Source organism: Numenius arquata, chromosome 3 (genome assembly GCF_964106895.1).
Source record: "Numenius arquata chromosome 3, bNumArq3.hap1.1, whole genome shotgun sequence".
In the NCBI taxonomy this organism is placed as follows: Eukaryota; Metazoa; Chordata; class Aves; order Charadriiformes; family Scolopacidae; genus Numenius; species Numenius arquata.
The window spans coordinates 19,289,759-19,310,358 of NC_133578.1; the positions used below are offsets into that span (position 1 = coordinate 19,289,759).

A 20,600-nucleotide genomic window follows, 5' to 3' on the forward strand; every position below is an offset into this window, starting at 1 on the left:
TCACAAAAGAAGTGTCTGTGACCTAGGAAATAACTGGTATGTGCTGTATTTTATAAGACGACTGAGAATTAATAAACCTACATTATATTTGCATAGTATACCATCATTAGTTAATCTTTAAGTATTCAGGTAAATTGGTTGAACTGTGTGAGAGGAGTGGAAGCTAATCTTTAATATCTTCGCTATCTCAGGCATGTGCTTGAAGTGAAAGGTGAAGCCTGCAGTTAATTTCTCCTAACTCTTAGTGTAGTCACTTACACGTATATTTAAACTCGCATTTAGTGGGCAAAGTCACTCACAGTGAATACTATGGCTTAAAAAAACAAAACAAAAACCAACAAACAAAATGTGCTAAGCAAGTTGATTTACAGCAATGGAGCATTTCTTCATGAAGTAGCAACATTTCCTATGCTGAAAAGGAGTTGTTGGCTATGGGTGTTGGCAACTGGAAAGATCTTCTACATAACTTTTGAAAACAGGAACTCTTATGTCATAGAATGGCTAAAGGATTGATAAAGTGTAATCTCTCTTCTCACCGAGGTAAACAAGCATTTGAAAGCTCCAAGGAATATAGAAATAAAAGAAGGAAAGATTAGGAATGAGTATAGCAATTAAAGTAGCGTAACACTCTTCCTACCTTTTCTTTAACTAAAGGTAATTTAGTTACCTTGTTACAGAAACAAAATGTTACAATGTTTGTCTCATCACTGACTGATTTTAAAATGGGAAAGTTATGAAGAAAAATTAAACTCTTACAAGTTGTGAACACAGGTCCCTAGCCAGGGGATAGAGATGTGATTAATGCCTCCTCAGCTGCAGGAAGGGTGTCCGTGTTACCTGGCGTCTTAAACTGACGTTAGCAATACCATATGGGAGAGCCTATTTAAGAGCCATAGTCTGTGGAATAAACTTCAGTTGAAGCTCCTGATTTTTGCGAAGCTAGTCTCAATCAAACACCAACATTAGTCTTCCAGAAATCACAGAACTACTTATGGCAGTTTGGGGGAGATTTTTTTATGCTATTCTATATTAAAAATATACTGAATGGTGTAATGGGATGCTTGTTCACAGTGAAATGTTAAACCAGATCTGGGACAAATGTGGAATGTGTATGGTGATTACAGCGTAGAAGTCATGGTTCTTGCTAAAGCAGAAGGTTACTGTGTTTGTACTTTTGCCCTCATTATTTCAGACTCTTTCCGGTCTAGAACTGATAGAAAATTGGAAGAGAGCTTTATGCATGAAGACAGGGGTTATTGTCAAACTCATAAGGTGTTTTGGGTTTTGGTTTTTTTTTAATTAAACCCCAACTTATTTCTGCTTTATTCTTAGTGATGATTAAGTGGAAATATAAGTCTTTGTGCTTTCCAAAGTATTAAGACTTCTAAGTGAAAAAAAAATCATTTAGAATAGACTTAAAATAAAGCAGGAGAGATACAGTTAAGAAAGTGAACTTACTGTTACTATGTTTTTTTCTCCATAAACATGTATCAAAAAATAATTGGGCATTTGAAGCTCCATCAGTCAAACAATTTAGTTGTAGTAAATTTGGAATAAGTGATTCAGGTGCCCTGTGCATCTGTTTCTGTGAAATGTTCTGAAGAACTGCTTGTAGCGTTTTTCATGGTAAGTGTTGGAGGAACTTCTGCGCTGGAGCATCTCACTGTTGGGCTAGGGGTAGTCTGGGAAATACTTGATGAAGAGGTGGAATTGATTAAAAATGGACCTTTGGTGAGAATATTGTAGAAGATGAAAAGTTAAATCTGCTGGAAGATTGCTGGTGGAAAGCCCAAAGTGTCAGAAGAATTAGCAATGAGTAGTAAAAAGAGGGGAGAGCAAATACCAAGACATGATAGTCAGCAGTATTAAGTTGGAAATAAAGGTTTGAAGGTGTTAGGAAGCAGTTGTAGCTGACACACAGATCCATGCATGTATGTGAGTTTCCAAATATAAACATTGCATTCAAAATATAAGGACTGGGTCTGGAGCCAATAGAGCAGGAATTCATTGACACTAGGGTGAAAAAAAACAAAACTGAAATTTCTTACTGTTTTTAAACCATTCTGAAGACTGGATAATGTTGTTCTGTGTGCGTAAAAGTGAAAGTATAGAAAAAGGACAACTACTTAATTTAATATGCTGATAACTTAAGTTCCTGGTTTTATCTTCAGGAGGTGATGGCGTGTGTTGATGACTATCTTTTCTGTTTGATGTCACATGGATGCACATTGTACTGAATTTTTTCACTTTAACTGAAAACTCAGTAATTTACTCAAAGTTTTTCCTTTTTTTGCCCGATTTTTGTTTATAACTGTGGAATCAAAGTTCTAAATCTACAAAATGTTTGCATAAAGGCACTGTTTTTTCCCCTCCTTTAACTTAATGTGAAGTATCTTTGGTTTTTTTCACCTTACTCCACAGTTGCTTTGTTCGCCCTTCTAAGTTTACATCACTTTCTGCAGCAGTAACCTTTTGTCTTTTCAGTGGAAATTTGTTGTACACAATGTGGTAATAAAGTAATGAATGTACTGTTAATTGGCTGTAATGAGGTATGCTGATACAGAATTCTGTATATAAGAGCAATGTCTCTTGCTTCTTGAGAAAGGGACATTTAAACTGCTGCCTCCTGTGTTTTTCATTTTCAACAGTACACAGAACCTGTTTCAACCAATCATTCACACCTGGGACAGTTGTGCTAATTTTTGAATAACTACTCATAAGGCAAAGAGCAAAGTATTTTGTTCACAGCTTTTCCACCTAGGGATCGGAGGTCCGTTTTTTCTCTCACTGTACCAGTGTATCTGCAAAGTACTCCCATAGCCTTTATCTGCAAGTCCTCTTTAGCTGAAAGCTGATGAAGCAAAGGGAAATTGCTGTTTGTGTTGGTGCCAGTTAATCATGCTAGCCCAGCAGCATTTACATTCACACCACTGTACGAAACACATAGTTAATTGGAGAACTGGCCGTATTTTACAGCTGACGAAGGTTAGCATTGCAGCAAGGCTGACTAATGGAAACTTACCTGACTCTTAGCCTGTATGTCTTGTAGCAGGTTTGTACCCAGTGCAATACTTGCCAGTTTTTTGTTTGACTGATTCTGATAAGATTGCTCTTTAGATTGGTATTGTTTTGGGGTGAGGGAGACAGGGGAGGATGGCTAGGTGACTTGCATTATAAAATAGTTTAGTAAAGGAAGGTGCTGTAGAGAAGTGTTTGGGGTTTAGGTGTGCTTTTTGGGGGGTTTTATTTGTAAGAACTGCATCTAACACACAATTGCAATTATATATGCATTTTTTCTGTAAGTTTTGCAATATGGAAAACAGAAGAAAATTTTTAGAAATTGCAGAATAATAATGGTGGAGAAAATAATTATTTATTCTTTTCATAGGGACCACCAACAGATGCTCCTGCGGTCGATACAGCGGAACAGGTTTATATCTCTTCCCTTGCACTGCTGAAAGTAAGTGTTCTCTGTGTACAGCATCTGTGTATAGTGCTGCAGATAGAGCGCCTGGCACCTATCCAAAGTTTATGGACTTGTGCTCCTTAGTTGCTGGTCAGATTAATTTCTAAAATAAATTAATACTGTTTGGAGCCCTCAGAGGAAGAAACTTCTTGTAATTACTTTCCTTTTGTTACTGTTTTACAGTTCCTTACAGTTTGCAAAAGTGCTACAAGTTGCAAATTACCTATAAATCAGCAAAGGCTGAAAGAACTATCCTAAGTCAAACTCAACCTCCTGTTAAACATACAGTGTCATTTGGTCTTAATTCCAGATGTTGAAGCATGGTCGTGCTGGTGTCCCTATGGAAGTTATGGGTTTGATGCTCGGGGAATTTGTTGATGATTACACTGTGAGAGTGATTGATGTTTTTGCAATGCCACAGTCGGGAACGGTGAGTTCTTTATACCTAGACTTTGATCATTTTGTTTGCTTGGGGTTTTTTTCCTTATGGTTAATATTTTTTAAAGATTTTTCTGTTTTGCCTTGTTTGTGCAATCTCAGTCTTAACCTACTAGGTATAATTCAGACATGTCTACTGCATTTAAGGGTTTCAGTAAAAAAATTAGTTAAACCAGATTTATTTTATTTTTTTTCTTTTTTTAGCAAAGACTAGTACATAAATATGTATATCAATATATGGAGATGTTATATCTTTATGTATGTATAAAAATATTGGTATAACATCACTTATAAGATTTATGAATTGATAACTTTAAGAACTCGTATACTATAAGCCAGGGGAAGAATTCAAAATGTAAAAAGGTTGATGAGAAGTGTTTCATGCCCTTAATTTTGATGGTGCTATAAATATTCTTCAAACTTGCTCTCTTTGACAGATCTTACAGTGACATATCTCTTAAATGATATTTTTGTGATGTGAAAAAAAAATGTATTTTAATTTTGAGTAAGAATATTAGTGTTATGAAGAGATACTTTAAAGAGACGATGACCCAATGAGTATAATTGGAATTTATGATGGGGTTTTTGTGTAACTTAAATGAAATACTGTTCTTAAAAGAAGCATGGATCCCTTTGTAAGTCAGCTGCACATCAATGAATTTTTTGAATTCTTTTGTCCTGAGTTTATTCTCTGTATGTACGTAGTATAAGTAGAATCTGCAAAAAGCTAGTATGTGATATTTATCTTGAATAAAAGCTGTAGAGCTGAACTTGTGAGAAACAACAGGCCAGATTTGCAGAACAAAAAGAAGAGGAAAAGATGAATTCTTATGCTTATTTAATCATGTTTACTCGTAGTAGAGATGCCTTAAATAGCAATTCAAAATCTTCTTTCAGCGTTTTAAAGTCACATTGAAATACATTTAGAAAAATTGTATTTTACATTTAAGGGTGTTCGATCAAGTAGTTCTTAAGTAGTCGGTTTGCCCTTTTAAACAGATGATTATGAAAGGTGTTCTATTTTTTGTTTGTGGAAAGTAACAAGTTAAAAGATAATATTGCTTTATGTACAACTACTATGATTTTTGTCTGTATTCTGTATCAGGGTGTCAGTGTGGAGGCAGTTGATCCTGTATTTCAAGCAAAAATGTTGGATATGCTGAAACAGACGGGAAGGTAAGTCACCCTAAAGAGGGCTGACAGTAACAAGTACTCCCTGCATGTTGTTTAGAAGAAACAGCTGGCTTCCTGCAATACTGGTGATCTAGGGGCTATTAATAATGTTTAAAAAGAAATAATTGGCCCAGAAGTCAGGTGAGTAGCATAACATGTAATTGAGTCCACCTCACGCGTTTCAATTGTCAGGAGATTGTCACTCATGTTAAACCTACAGCTTTGATTATTGAACAGAAAGGTTAGAATGCTGCTCAATTTAGTATAGGCAGTTACTAGACACTACGTCCTTAAAAGATTGATTTTTTAATTACTTAAGATTAAAAAAATTACAAAGTTGTAGCTTATTTATGAGCAATTTTAATGAAAAGGGGAAATAATTTTGTAAAAGATCCTAGTATTTAAACAAATCTTTATTTCACTCCTACCTCTCAACAGTTGTCGTCTGCTTTCTCAAATTCTTTTACTGTGGGAAAAACTTCAAAATTAATGTTAGCAAAAGGCTCAGCAGCTGAACAGAACAGTGCAAATTGCTTTTTGACTGAGTTCCTAGTTCTACTGCTGGTTTAATTGATATTTAATGCCTTCCCACCATTGGTTCCCGTTGTCCATGTCTGAAATGGACTTTCTGCCGTGAAAATTCAACCCTCGGCGCCAAGGAGTTAAAGAGTAGATATTTACTCAAGTGCTGAAAGGGTAAAAACTGGTTCAGTGAAGGTGTGGTAACAGGGTGAAAAACTGAAAGCATGATCTACCACTGCTAATGTGCATCCCTTAATGATAGCCCTCTTTTGCCACATTTATTCATGTCCATGTTTTCACCATACTATGGTGAGTAATTTAAATATTTTTAATGGTGTTTTTTTCACAGCTCATCCTAATTTATACGCTGATACATTACTATTTCTTCTTGTTACGTGTTTTTATTTTTAAGAATCTCAATGTCCTCTTTGTTTCAGACCTGAGATGGTAGTTGGTTGGTATCATAGTCACCCTGGCTTTGGCTGTTGGTTGTCTGGTGTAGATATCAATACTCAGCAGAGCTTTGAAGCCTTATCAGAAAGAGCTGTTGCTGTGGTGGTGGATCCCATTCAGAGTGTAAAGGGAAAGGTATAGTACACTGGCTTTTTTTAAATTTTTTTTTTTTTAAGGTACTTTGGTAAGATTTAATATAGAAGCACTGTAAATATGTTTAAGTTCTTGATTTTTTGGAGGCCCATTCTGCACTAAAAAATAAAAATAAAAAAAAATCACCTTGAATATGAAAAGATCATTTTTTGTGTATTCTGCGTCTTACATCAGTAGTCCTTAAACAGGCTGGAAGTCTTTGATATTGTTAATATACATAACCAACCATAATCCTCCTTTAATATTTTGCTATTCAGATGTCACTCAACATGTTTGCAACTAATAATCCAAGTATGCATTGTTTCAGATATTACATTTTAGCTACAAAATCTAAGATCAATTACTAACAGATTGGAGTAAGTTCAGCCCCTTAACGTGGGTACTAACTAAGGCGGCATCGATTTATAGGCGTTGCATATGATGGCTTTTCATATCATTTCTATCCCAAATGTTTTGGGCAATAAAACTTTACAGAAGACTTGGTGTCAAGCATTTGAGTTTTTGAGAAGTGTGCAGATAAATGATTAAGTATGTTAAATGATTATGAAAAGAGATTAACTTGCAAAGCATATTGGGTTATAGTTGTCCTTTGTTGAAATCTCTTTTGTTCTTGTTTAGTTCTCTTTTTATTTCTTTCTAGCCCCATATGCCATTTTCCTATTTCCTGCCTCATGACAGCAGGGAGCAGCTCTATTATCACCTTCACAGAGCTGTCTGCAAATGTGAGAGGCAATTCGATTTTGCTCAACCACAGGGAGAGTGGATTAGAAAAACTACAGAACGTACAGAAATTGGCTAGGTGGTTTACTGCTTTAAAATACTGCTGAGGTGTTTTGTTTGAGCATGCACTCCCATTGTATTGTAGAATAATTATTGAAATGCGTCATGGTATATATGGATGATATTAATGTAAATTTATAAATATTTAAAAGTAAGTGTTCATCTTCTGTAAAGCTGTAGTACCGTATTTCCTGTGAGACAGATCATATTAAAGCTACCAAACAATTCCACTAAGGGTTCCCTTAATTTCATAATAAAATATTCTGAAGCTACAGTTGCATTTTCAGTTGGGTTTTTTTAAATTCTGATTTTTATAGCAAATTTGTTTATGTAACAGACAATTGAAAAATTAATTGCTTCTGGTTGTTTGGAAGCTATTAGACGTCTGAATTAATTTTGCTCCCTTTTAAATTGCATAAAGAATAGACAAAAATTTAGGTAGTTTTTGTGGAAAAAACAACAAAGACATAGTAGAGTGTTTAATTACTCCTGACTTATTTTTCCTAGAACTTTTTCCTTTTGCTTTCTCTTATTTTCCGTCTCTGATAGAAATGTTGAAATAGGATTCTTTTTATTTTGTCAAAATATAGTTTTCAGGTCTATACTAGTAATTAATTTATACCTTGCTAGCTATTAAATCTGTTAAGGAGAAAAGCCTCACAGTAAGTCACACTGCTGTTATACCACACTTGCTCACTAAGTGCTTTTTTTTTTTTAATGTATTTTTTGCCACTGTTGTTTGACACAGATGTCATCTTTGAGGGTCTTTGTTCTCTTCAAGAAAGTAATCTTTCGCATATTTATTTTGACTGTGAATAAATTTTTATCTATCTAAAAATTTCTGGAATTTTTGTCCATCTAACAATTTCTCAAAGACAGCTCTTATGACATTGCTGCCAGTACTTGAGATCACTGGAAGTCTTGCAATGTTTGTTTTTCATACATGTCTAGCTGCTACAGTCAGATTAAATTACATTCTCAGGTTTCATGTTAAAAAAAAAAAGTTTTCATCTGTCGTGTTTCCAGCAAGTGCATCCTTAAAAGCTTAGAAATAGAAAGAATCTCCCAAATTATGAATACCACTTAGAATTAATTTTTTGATTTTGTGGGTGAGATTGGGCTATGGAATATGTATGACTTTTATGATTCTGGCTGACAAAATCACTTATATTAAAACGTATTTTGATTTTAGATTAACTGAAAGAAGAAAAGGTATATTAGAGCTCAGGGGGATTTCTTAGGTCAGGTTTGACTGCTTCATGTACGTGGCTGCCGTAGTATGGCATCCAGTGCCTCTTCGGATGTTAGACAACTTGCGCTAAGCCTATTTCAGGCAAGTACCTGCTTTTTCTCAGCACCAGCAGAAGAAAAAGTACTTGCAGAGGTTATTTTGCTGGTGCAGTAGTCTCTATACTGGTGGGCTTTTGCTCGTGTATGTAGCTATGTGAGTCCAAGACCATTACTCGTTATACCTTTTACTAGCATAACTGTCTGGCAAAAAATTATAGTGAACATGTGGCATAGAAGATTTTAATATGGTGTGTTTTGACTGAGATTAGATGTATTTAAAAAACAAAGTCCAAAATCACACATTAGCTAATTTCAAACCTGCCTCAGGGCAGGTCCATGCCCATATAAATTGCTATGGCTTACAGTCAGTGAAGCAGTTGTGGTTGTGCAAGTGAAGAATAACTGGGGCAGAGGTTATTTTCATGTGTCAGGAAGTTGAAATGAATTCTGATGAGGAGCCTTAGGTTCACCTTGACTAGCTAAAGCATTAAAAAGCAGTTTGCCCTGGCACTGGTGGAAAGCAAAAACTTGTTAACTTCTTTGTTAGCTGTCCTTGTGTTCCAGACACTTAACAGGACAAGGATGTGTGATTGCAGTTTAAAGAATACATATAAATCTCATCAGTTTAAAAAACATAAAAAAAAGACATTTTATGTCTTCATAAAGCCAATGAGCAAAAATAAAAAAATCATATAAAAATAAAACCCTCATATAGATCTGTGGATTAAATGCTAACTGCTTTTAATAACCATTTTAGGACTGGGATATTATTACATAAATATAGCAGAACACATGAAGGACAAGTAATTCTAAATACTGATCTTAGTACTTTATATATGTCTTCTTGCACATGCAATATGCTTTTTCATGACTGTGTACCATATATTGCAATTTTTAGGTTACTAACATTCTAGCTGTCTGTAAAATAAACTCACAACAGATCGGTGAATTTTGTCTGAAGATCAGTGTTATCAGAACCCAGAGAGAAAAAGCTTTATGTTTTGGATTTATCTTTTTTAATTGATTTCTGTGAATGAAGTCAAAGTAAACATGCTGAAATACGGCCAGTGAAGCAACCTGGGTAGCTGTTGCTTCATCTTGTACTTACTTATAAACCTTTCTTTTACCCCCTCCAGTTTTTCAGTCTGTGCAGTAGAAGTTGTAATACATATTTAGAGTATTCCACAGAAGCAATAATTTCATTAAAGATCTGGATTAAAGCTAAATATTGACATTTCATATTTATTTCCAACATACATTTTGAAATGTCTGTACAGAGAACTACATACCTTTGCCAAATGTTAAAAATAAATTCTTCTTTTTTTGGACCTTAACTTAGCAGCTGTTCCTCACCTCTTAAGGAAAATATACTACACTAAATCCACTGTAACATAGTATCTTCAACTCCACAAGCATTAACTTACTGTGTTGCACTCACATATGTTAAATTAAGAAAAAAGTGGTGTTTTCTTTTTTGAACTGTTTTAAACTTTAAATCTTTATTATAAAAAAGTCACCATTTAAAATGGTTTGGTTTTCTGAGGCAGTTCATGGGTTTCCCTTGATTAATAATTGCTGGCATAAGGGTCAGTAAAATATCCAAAATTTTCAGAAGTCCGTTTTGTACATCCGAGAAGTTTGTTGGCGCTTGTGGTGTTTAGTAGGATATGTAGCAACATCTCATATTAAAATCTCTTATTCATACAGGAAAATTTCATGTCCATTATACCGTAATTTTTCCTAGCAAGGCACTGTCAGAAGTATTTGTAGGAAGATCTGTTGGTTTATGGTAAAAAATCTTTTTTTTTTTTTTTTTTTAATTGTTTGCTGAGGAAAAGATTTGTCTTTGCCATAACTTGCCATAAATTCTACTTTGCATGTAAATCACTTCCTGACAGATAAAAGCAAATATGCCACAAATCTTAATCTTGTGCTTAAACCACATCCTGCCACTTTCACAAAAGAGGTTTTTTCTATGGTATTTTATCTTTAGCTTAATCTCATTCAGATGGAGTACAAGGAGAAAAAAACATTTGGGTAGCCAGGTAAATCAAAATAACACCAGTTGTAAATGATCTCAGGACATCATCTAATCCAACTTTGTCCAGAGCAGTGTCAATGTTGAGTTAAGACCAGCTTGCTTAGGATTTTGTCCATTTAAGTCTTGAGATGCAACAGCCTCATGGGATTACCTGTTCCAATACTTTATTATTCTTGTAGGGCTGTTTTTTTTCCCCTTGTGTACAGTCAGCAGCTCCCTATTTCAGTTTATTACTACTGTCTCCTGCCAAATAATTCATTGGAGAACATTATTCTGTCGTTTGAGTAACCTCTTCTGGAACTGGAAGGTTTGATACTTCTAAGAGTAGCCAGAATGCGGGCTGTAGTCTAAAACCATTTTGTTCAAGCAGTTTCTTTTCAGTGAAAGTTGTAAATTGCTTTATTTTGTTCAATTTATGAGATCTTTAGGATTTTATTCTAAAAGGAGTAACAAATGTGATGAACTTTATCATTTGTTCTTTTACTCATTTTGAAAGTGTGAAAAAAAATTCTTATCATGCTCCTAGAAGTCCCAAAGAGGGACAGTTATACTGTATGTTTTTTAAAAAAAAAGGAAAAAAAAAAGAAGAGGAGAGTGTAGCTGAGCTGCTGCTGGAGGTCCATAGTAAGTTTGTGTCTGTCCAAAGCCAACGTCATCTTGAGCAAGGTGAGGGTCTCAAAGTCTTTTTGAGCTGTTAACAAAGAAAAATAATATCTTTAAATATTCAAATTTCTCTTTAGAATGATAAAGCATTCTGTGCCTCATGTAAAAGCGTGGTGGCTCAAATACTATACTTTTAAATTTTGTAGTATACCAGCACATTTTTAATTCTTATTGTGCTGATAAGATTTTGTCCACTTTTCAAAATGGACAAAATTTACATAGGTGTAAGATAAAACGCCACCCTAAAACAAATAGACCATATGGTTGAACAGAGTTTTGTTTTTCATTTGCTGGATGACCTGTTCTGGTGACCTCTTTCATAAAACACTCCTCTTCCTCTTTTTTGGCCCATTGATATTTCTAAATTTAGGTGACAATCAGTGTGTAATTAGTTATGTATATGAGCAATCTGGTTTTATTAATACCTGGTTTCAGTTTTTAATTCTTCAGAGTAATAGATGGTCATTTTGTTGAGTGCTGACCATTATAATAGAGATTTGCAAATAGTTTTGATCTCTTCTGCTACTTTTACTTTCCAGTTTGGATTGAATTTTCTATACACTACGTTATCTCAGCTTGTTGATGCATGTGGGGAAAGGCAGCTGAACTTCTTTTCTGAGTCAGTTTTTGCGTTGCAGATCCTCCCAACCTATCAAGATAAATATGTATGTGAATGCTTTTATAACTTGGTAATTACTTGATAGTCTGAAGGAGTGAAATTGAAAGCAGAGATTTAACAATTACTCTTCTGACTGTTGGAATTGCCATCTAGCCTCAAGAATTTTCTTCAACTGAACGTCTTGCACTTGTTTTCTGAAAGATTGCATGTTTTTAGACCTCCACTCTTTTGTCAGAGTGCTATTATTTTTCCTTTGAACCTGTCCTTTTCCATTGTTTGTTTGACTTAACCACAGGATTGGAGGAGGTGATGACTGTTTTTAAAGAAGGAAGAAAAAAAAGGAATCCTTAAAATGAGATGTGTGGAGAGATGAGTGTGATGCCAGAAATTTGAAATTTAAAATAGCCTGTTAAGAATTAAGTTTTTGAGAACTTTAAGTGGATTGGAGGCATCTAACAAGATTTTCTTTGTATACCCAACTCCCCCTCCCCATTTTGTGCATTTGTCTTAATAACCTTTATCTTAACAAATCTTCCCTAGACACAAGTGAATTCAATAGTCATTAGGGTATACAGCTTGAAAGTATTAATTAAAAACAACTAAACAAACAGTAAATTGACTATATTGTCACTACTGCTTTGAGACATGTCTGTTTATTGTGAATTATTATGCAGGTAATATTTTACAAGAAAATATATTTTAAAATGTGACACCTACAGTTTTACGTCAGAATCTTTTATATCTGGAACAACTTTCATTGTTAGAACTGGACTTGCTAACAGTTTTCTATTGCAGAGGGGAAAATTCTAAAATAGAGAAGATAACTTTACAATGTGTAATTCTGGTTGAAATTTCAAGGGTACATTTCTGTACATTTTGTACAACGTCTAGTACACTTAGGTACTCTTACAGTACTGTGATATTTCTTAACATTGACCGAACAGAGCTTTTGGTGCGGTAACCTGCGTATCAGAGACGGAAATATCCTAATTTGATCTAGGCAAGAACTGAGTTTCAACAGGAGCCTGATTGGGAGAATAAGGAAGTAGATACCTTTGCGCTGGGTTTGATTTCTGTTAATTCAATAAAGATTAATGCTCTTTTTCCTGAAGAATCACATTTGTAAAAGGTGAATTGCATCTGCACAACAGTGTAGACCACTTGATGTTTTCAGTTCAGGATATGTTTTTCTAAACCTAGTCATAAACTACAAAGTATTGAACTGTTTTATTACTGCCAGTATACCACTGTTTTGTTTGTTACTGTTTTGTTTGAAACCCATCATTTTTATAGTAGTTACACAAATTCAGAGTAACATATTTTGCATATTTTACTTTCTAATTTTTTAATGGGATGCCAAAACCATTAATATCAGTCCTGGTGTTCTAGAATTTGTTATGCCACATCCTTTGGACTTGCTGTGATATAATTAAGCAGTGTATGTTGTATGGCGTGGTGTGTATGGTGGTTTACCTACTAAACCATTTACATAGGTTACTTCAGTTCATGCCCTTCCTTAAAACAAAAAAAGGTTCCAAGAAGACTTTTGGTTGAAAAGTATTAAATGTTTAATTTCCTTTTGCCGTGGTGGATGTAGAATAGTCCATTTATCTTCATTAAGGCATATAGCTTTAAGACTTGTGGCTTTGCTAGTTGGGAGTTATGGATGCATGCCCTCACTTGTCAAGATGAATGTATTATACTGTAGTTCTCTCCCCTCCCAGTATGGATATTCAAGTTGTACTGTGGATTTGACCACAAGTAAGCAATTCTCTAAGGATAGAGAAGGAAAATGCACATACTCCTAGGAATATATTTTCCAGAGCTAAAATTGACATTTTATAAATAATTTCCATGTTGCAAACTTCAAACTCAGAATCACAGCAATTCAGTGATATGCATTTGGCATGAGTCAGTTTCAGTTCTTAGTGCTTTTCATTGGAAATGGCATAAAAAGTAAGATTTCTTTGAATTTTTTATGTTGTGGGCTTACAGGGGACAGAAGATGTTCTTCACTTGTAGTTGTCTAACAGTGCATGGCAGCATAAATAACGAAATGGTCATAAACCTGAGCTGCACTTCTCAGGTCACATGTTCCACTTCATTTTTAAAGAATCTAGAAACAAACTAAGCAGTTGATAACAGGTCAGTTGCAGGTGATAAAAGAGATTTTAGATGGGACATTACTTCTTTTTCCACACCTGGCGTAACCACATTATATCCTTCGCAGAGTTGTCTTTAAGCACTGGTATGTTTGTTCATAAACATATAGCATAAACAATACATCGTTATTTGAATTCCAAGGACACAATACGTTTTTAAAGATAGTCACCATATGTCATAGATTCTTCACTGGAAAAAATATTGATGTTAGACTTTTTTTTTAATTTAAACAACAAAGGCTGACTTGTTTCTAACTGAAGTTTACCATTAAAATGTCGTGGGTCTTGCAACTTTCAATATTGTTTGTAGATATGATATTGGAGGGATTTAATAGAATCGAGTGTGTAAAATATTCTTGAAATCCTGTTAATTTTTTATTATTTTTTTTTAAAGAACACCCCATGAAATTATGAAGACTGTCTTAGAAACAGTGGTAATATATATATGGCATTCGCACTCTCAGAAGAAGCTAAAACAAGTCTGGCTGCCAAGCATCCTAAATTTTAATCAAGCCATTATTTTTAATAACTATGTGGAGACTATAAAAGGCTAGATTTTTATCTAGTTAGCAATTGAGGAGTCCAGCATGTGTCTGTAGATTGTGAATAACTATGAATCATATTAATTATAGCTATCCTCAAATTTATTAAGTACAATGAAGATAATTGTAAATTTTCTTTCTAAAAATACATTATGCGGGCTCTACTGTGGGTTGTTGACCCCGGGGAAATGCTTTAAAAATGCTGTATAGTTATTGTTTTTTAGATTATTATGCTTTTTGAAGCTAAGACAGATGTACAAAAAGATGCAGTTTTTATTTTGTATTGGCAGCTTCCAAATATTTAGTATCTATTTCCAAGAGCTGCAATTAGTAAAGCGTCCATGGTACTGAAATCCACACATCCCACAAGCTAATTATATTTGCAAGGTCAGATTGAATACATATTTTCAGAAAAATAAAGGGTTATATAAATGTGTCTTCTACTTGGCTGTTATATCACAGTTTGTTGATCTGGAGTATAATGTGTACAATTCACAAATTTGTCTGATAACAGAAAGTGGTGTGTGATTGTGTTTATTTTACTAACCAGTATATTCACAGCAATCACTTCCAAATATCTCTCCAGTAAAGATGTGTTAATTACAAAACAGACAAGGTCTTCTATTATATTAAAGCTACTAACAAGAAGACAGCAGGAATCACACATGTAAATAGCATCATCAACCCCTATTTTAGTCCTCTGTTTTGATCTGTGAGTTGCGCATAGACCAAAGGTGCTATTAAAGACTCAGTATATGAAATAGGCAGCATTATATGAACAAAATTTATTCAACAAGAAAACAGACCTTTAACATGAATTTAACAAGCCTGAGAAATTATAAACTCTCATATGCTGCAGATTCATGCAGTGATAATAAACAAAAAAGGAAAGTAAGAGGTTTCCTTAAGCTAGCCAAACTGCTAATGGTTTTGTTATAAGCTGTCTGCTGTTGAGATGACCTCTGAAAAGTCTGAAGACATTTGTACTAGGAAAAATTAAATGGTCAGAGCGGTGAAAGAGTTACACTATGGAAGTGTATTTATAAAAAAATCTACCTTCATGTTTCTGGAAAATATCCCAGTGACATAGGCTTTTGTGTAACTTTTTTATGTCTTTACAGAGAGGGAATTTAGCATGAAGCTTGGAAACTCTAGTTTTTACTCTGCATCTAGTTTTACGCTGCATTAGGTAATTTAAGTATATATGTAATGAAATCTTAAAATTTTTGGATGGGAAATAGTGACTTCTTACAAGAAAAACCTAAGTAATAGAGTGGGGTTTTTTGCTGCTTTTAATTCATCCTTAGAGGTTCTTTGTTCAGAATACTGTGTCTAAAGTTTCCATCGTAGAATACGAGGGACCATGTTGCTGTCATCTGATTGCATCATGCTGTACTTCAAAATACACAAATGTAGAGAGGAGACTTCAGCTTGTACACACCTCCAAGTGCTCACCGGGGCTTTTTTCTTGCGTCTTACTGTGGCATAATTAACACCTACTTCACCCGTTGCTCATTAGTACACTGGACATTAATGAGTCTATTTATTTTGATATAATCCTCTAAAGGAGGGACTGACTTGTGCTCTCTGTGAAAAAAGCAATTACATTTCATAGAAATGAATATGTAGGATTTGTTGTTGTATTTATGTTTTTATTGCGTATTAGGTCTAAATTTAGCCTCCAGGTTGTTGAGCATGTTAGTTTCTTTAAGATGGTTGCTATAGTGATAGCAGCAAATTCCTTTAATCTTAGTGTAGTTAAAGTATTTAGTTACCATTGGTCGTCACAGTGCAACCAAGACGAGAAATATTGTTCACATGCGTACTTTCTATACCCTTCTGAGATTGTAGAAATTGCAATTTTATCCCTTTTTAAAGCTTAGGATTTGTGATTTTAATATTTCATACTACTTTCTGTTAGATTGCTGTTAGTTCTACTTAGGAAATACTTGCATTTCATTCCTTCCGGGGGACAGATTGAGCGGGTAGTCCTTTCCCACACAGGTAGTACCTGAGACATAATGAAAGTTGCTTCTGGTCTAGAATTAAAATGCTAGAGAAATATTCAGGATCTCTTAGAAATATTTTAGCAGCTAGTTCTCATATTTTAATGTGAAATTTATCCAAACATAACCTTGAGAACACTGACTGAAATGTTGAATTTGTTATCAAAACGAAGTTTAATCAGTTTTTTATTTTGGATTTCCTTTTTATTTCACATGACTCGGTCCCAATCCGGACAGTGCTCTTCGTTCTTGGATAAGCTCAGCATTGCCTAGGGAAGCTCTCAGTTAAACTCAAATCACACATGGCCGTTAGGAAGTTATAAAGCAGCTCCTTGTGATTATAATATACTGCCAAGTTCATGTTTCTTGCTCCTCAGGGTAAATTTTTACTTGCTTGGGTTTTTTTACCCTTACCTAGCTAGTCTCTGGAGAACTTGTGGTGTGGAATTCTTTTGCTTTGCTTTGACTTTTTAATTTATACTGCCTGTTTGTTATGGTTGGGCATTTCCAGGTGTTCATAAATTAGAGCATCTGGTTAAAATGGAACATAGAGCTACATGCAAAAGCTTGTTATAAGTGTTTTGAGATAGAGAAAAATCTGATCATGATAAAAAAGGAAAAGACTACAATTATTTTGTATCTTACCACAAAGAATGCATAGATGTATAGAAACTGTTTCAGATTTTTTTGAGAATTAAGGTTTTTTTTAAATGTAATTCCTTTTTCTGTAACATTAATGTCAGATGGCATGCTTCTGCTGCATATTAATAAAACCAAAACACAATTCAGATTTATTGTTCTTAAAAAAATGTCACTGTTAACGCAGTTTAATTGGGTCACAATCTAACATTGTTAATAAAGCATATTATTTTTTGTACATACTGCCTGCAGTTTAAGACATGACATACGCAGATGATCTGGCCAGTCAGCTGAAGGTCCAAGCAATAGCCCTTAGTGGCACTGAGTCATTCAACATGACTGAAATAATTGGGTCTCAAAAGCAAATACAACAGGTGATAAGTTATTAGGCTTTTTCAGCTTACACTTTGATAATTTTTTTTGTTATAAATACTTGCTGATTAATTTTGTTTCCATATGAATTACTTCAATATTTATATTGTACTCCTAATAAATTGTATATTTATTTAGTTATTAATATTTCTGCAAATGGAGAGCAAAATGTTAGAAGAAGGTGGGAGACTCGATGTCGCTTTCTCTGCAGACTATCAGTGACAGCGGTTGATTTCTTGTTTGTTCAATAGAAAAGATTTGGTTTGGGTCTAATTCCTCAAAATATCAAATCAGCCGTATACATATCTGTTGTTGTCCATCTCATAGTACGGAGAGGAAGAGAATAAAAAATGATTGTAGAAGAGCTGTTAAAAGGAGATTTAAACTGTTTCGTTTAATGAACTAGAATATCTCTTCAAACATGTGTAGACAAGATGCCTGCAAAGTCTGCCTGGTACTATTTCTGTGGGTGTACAAGGCTGTACATGCACTGGTCCAGTTAAAAGACCGGGGCCTAAACAAGAAATCTTATCCTGCAGTTCTGAATCTTTAATGGCGAGTACCCAGTAAGAGTGGGTTTGAGTATTGCTGGTGTGTTCTCAGCTCTGTTCCACCTCCCACAGGTGTTGGATAGGGGTGTGGGTTTTATTGTATGGGGCCATGAAATACTATTTCCAAAGATTTTCGTAGACAAATTCAGCACAGGACAGAATAAAAATCAGTGATGGTTTTTACGTTATTTGCAATGAAATAGCACTGAATACTACCTACCATGTACCTTTAAATCATAAATGACCTTGGTTTTCTTTTACTCTATTTTTTACTCCTGAGCATGACACTGACAAGGACTTTTTAATCCATCAGACAGTTTATAGACCCTTTCGTAGTCACAAGAAGCAAAAAGCATCTGACTAGAAGGGAATACATGGGGCAAGTTCCTTGCTGGCTATAATTTTGTTGTCATTTCAAGTATTGTGGTAGTATAATTGATGTGACAGGACTGGGCTTTAGACTCGGTCCCTTAGCTTGTGCTCACTTTCAGTTTTAGTCTTTCTCTGTCATTCATTTTGATTGGATAAGATTTAAGTGACAAACATATGCATACCTTTCAAGCTTAGAGTAAGCGTACATAAAAATTCAATGTTATATGATGATATCATGTATATAAAACTTAGAGCTCCATGGAAAAGGTAATAATTGGTGTCATCTTACAATACAAGGTAGTATAGTGTGCTGATAACATAGCCAGCAGGAGGCTCTTTTTTATTAATATTATAATTAAATGATTTTCTGGATAAAGGCCAAAAACAGATGAGAGTTGATTGTGCCTTGTCCACTGTTGCTTGGCACTATTAGTTGCATTTTCTAAAAAGAATTGACTTGACATCTTGTTTTTACAGGTTGTTATTGATGCCTTCAGATTGATCAATGCTAATATGATGGTCTTGGGACATGAACCAAGACAAACAACTTCAAATCTGGGTCACTTAAACAAGCCATCTATCCAGGTAAACCCAGTGTTGATAGTCCTGTAAATTGCAAGATTTATTTAGCAATTTTGGGGAAAGGTACCTAAAACCAGTAAGCTACAAATTGTTTGTTGTTCTCTCTGTAGCATTTTTCTGCATGCATTTATAATTGATGTGATTCATCAATGGAGTTATAAATGTGAAGGGTTTAAAATTGAGACCTAAATTAGCTACCTAAGTGTGAATGCATGTATAAGTATATACCGCAAAGGTTAAAGTACAGATTTATGGAAATGCAAACTTTTAAAAGCGACAATTGATGTCATACCATGTGATGCAAAATAGGTAGTGTTTTCACTACTGCAATTTAAAATTTGTTGCTTATTAACGTCTCTGTTTTCCTAAAGATAAATTATTCTGAAGCAAATTATGAAAAAAGTTCCCTCTTCATTAATAATCTTTCTTTCTTTTATATGCTTATATAGGTTCTTGCTTAATCTAGATTTAACCTTGTATTGTGTCTTAAATAATTAATCTCTGATTTTTATATAATGCAGTAATTTTCTGAAAAAATGGTGGAATTAATTCAGTGGATAAATGGGATGTTTGATCGGCTTCAACTGTAGTGTTGCTTTTGAGCATGTTGTCTTATATTTCTTTCCAAGCATTTCTGAAACTAAACATTCAAAGTTTGATTTCTGAAGTTGACTTTCGCTAAGAAGACAAAAATATTGGTCTTCAACGAAGCAAACCTTTATTTTGAGAAGTAGCTTCTGTCCTGAAACAAGTATCCTCTGGAGTGATTAATGCTTTTACCTGTGTCATTCTTCTGCTTCAATGTTTTTCCTTTTTTCTCTCCAGAAAACTCTTTTTCCCTTGCTGTGCGTTCTAAAATGCATGTACACTTGCCACCATGAAGCCTAATTCTTGCTCTTTTGATCTGTTACTTGAACAATAAAAGTCATATTTGCTAGATAAACATCCCAAGATAAAGACCGTACGCTACTCATAGTAGAACTGAAATAAGGGCTAAACTTCTGCTGTAAGAGAGCTATCCTTTGGGAGTTACTAGATCACCATACCCCCATCTTTCCAAAGATCAGTTGTTTTTTATTATTAATGCTTCGAAGCCCTTTATTATTTCTAAAAATACTAGCCAAAAAAATCAGATAATTAAAGAGTGCTTCAGGAGTTGCTGTGTTTTACTTTTGATTTTTGAATCGGTAAAACCTGCAAATTATAATGAGTATGAAATAAGCAGCTAATACTCTTGATTAGGTATTGGCAAGCCCATGCTTGCATGTTTCAGGGCTGGTCTAACTGGGCTTTTCTGTACTGTGTGTAATGACCTCCTTTGTAAACCCCTGTAGTATTGTTCGACTTCATTATTTTAATATCACTGTCACTACAGCATGGCATACTTTAGCCATGGGAGTTTTGGGTTTCTGTTTTTACAGTGGATATTTTTTGTTTGTGTTGGTTTTTTGCAAGTTGGCAGTGAGAAGTTGCAAATGTCAGTGTTAAGCTAAAAATCATAGTTTAAAATTATATTCAGTTCTTAAAACGGCAAGGGCTCTTGCAGTGTTGTTTTGCTTTTATTCTGAGGTCATGAATATAAAATTCTGACTCAGTTGGGGTCAGCAGCAAACTTAATACTGATTTCAGCCGGGCTAGAAGCAGGGAATTTAAGACATTCCTTAAAATCTCGAGAATAAGAATAGTATGTGGCTTGACTTCATTCCTTTTTTTGTGTTTTTACTTGTGCTCCCTTATCAACAGCTTTTTTTACTTGCTCTTTGTGCATCTAATTTG

General features: G+C 34.5%; 1 protein-coding gene across 2 annotated transcripts in view; it reads left to right on the forward strand.

Moving 5' to 3' along the window:
* Positions 1–20,600, forward strand: part of PSMD14 (proteasome 26S subunit, non-ATPase 14) — a 49,177-nt gene that overhangs the window by 20,494 nt on the left and 8,083 nt on the right. For both annotated transcript variants that reach the window (XM_074145153.1, XM_074145152.1), the window contains 5 exons: positions 3,389–3,460; positions 3,777–3,896; positions 5,010–5,080; positions 6,037–6,187; positions 18,720–18,827. In XM_074145153.1, the coding sequence (XP_074001254.1) occupies positions 3,389–3,460; positions 3,777–3,896; positions 5,010–5,080; positions 6,037–6,187; positions 18,720–18,827 (522 nt within the window). The remainder of the gene's footprint in view (positions 1–3,388; positions 3,461–3,776; positions 3,897–5,009; positions 5,081–6,036; positions 6,188–18,719; positions 18,828–20,600) is intronic.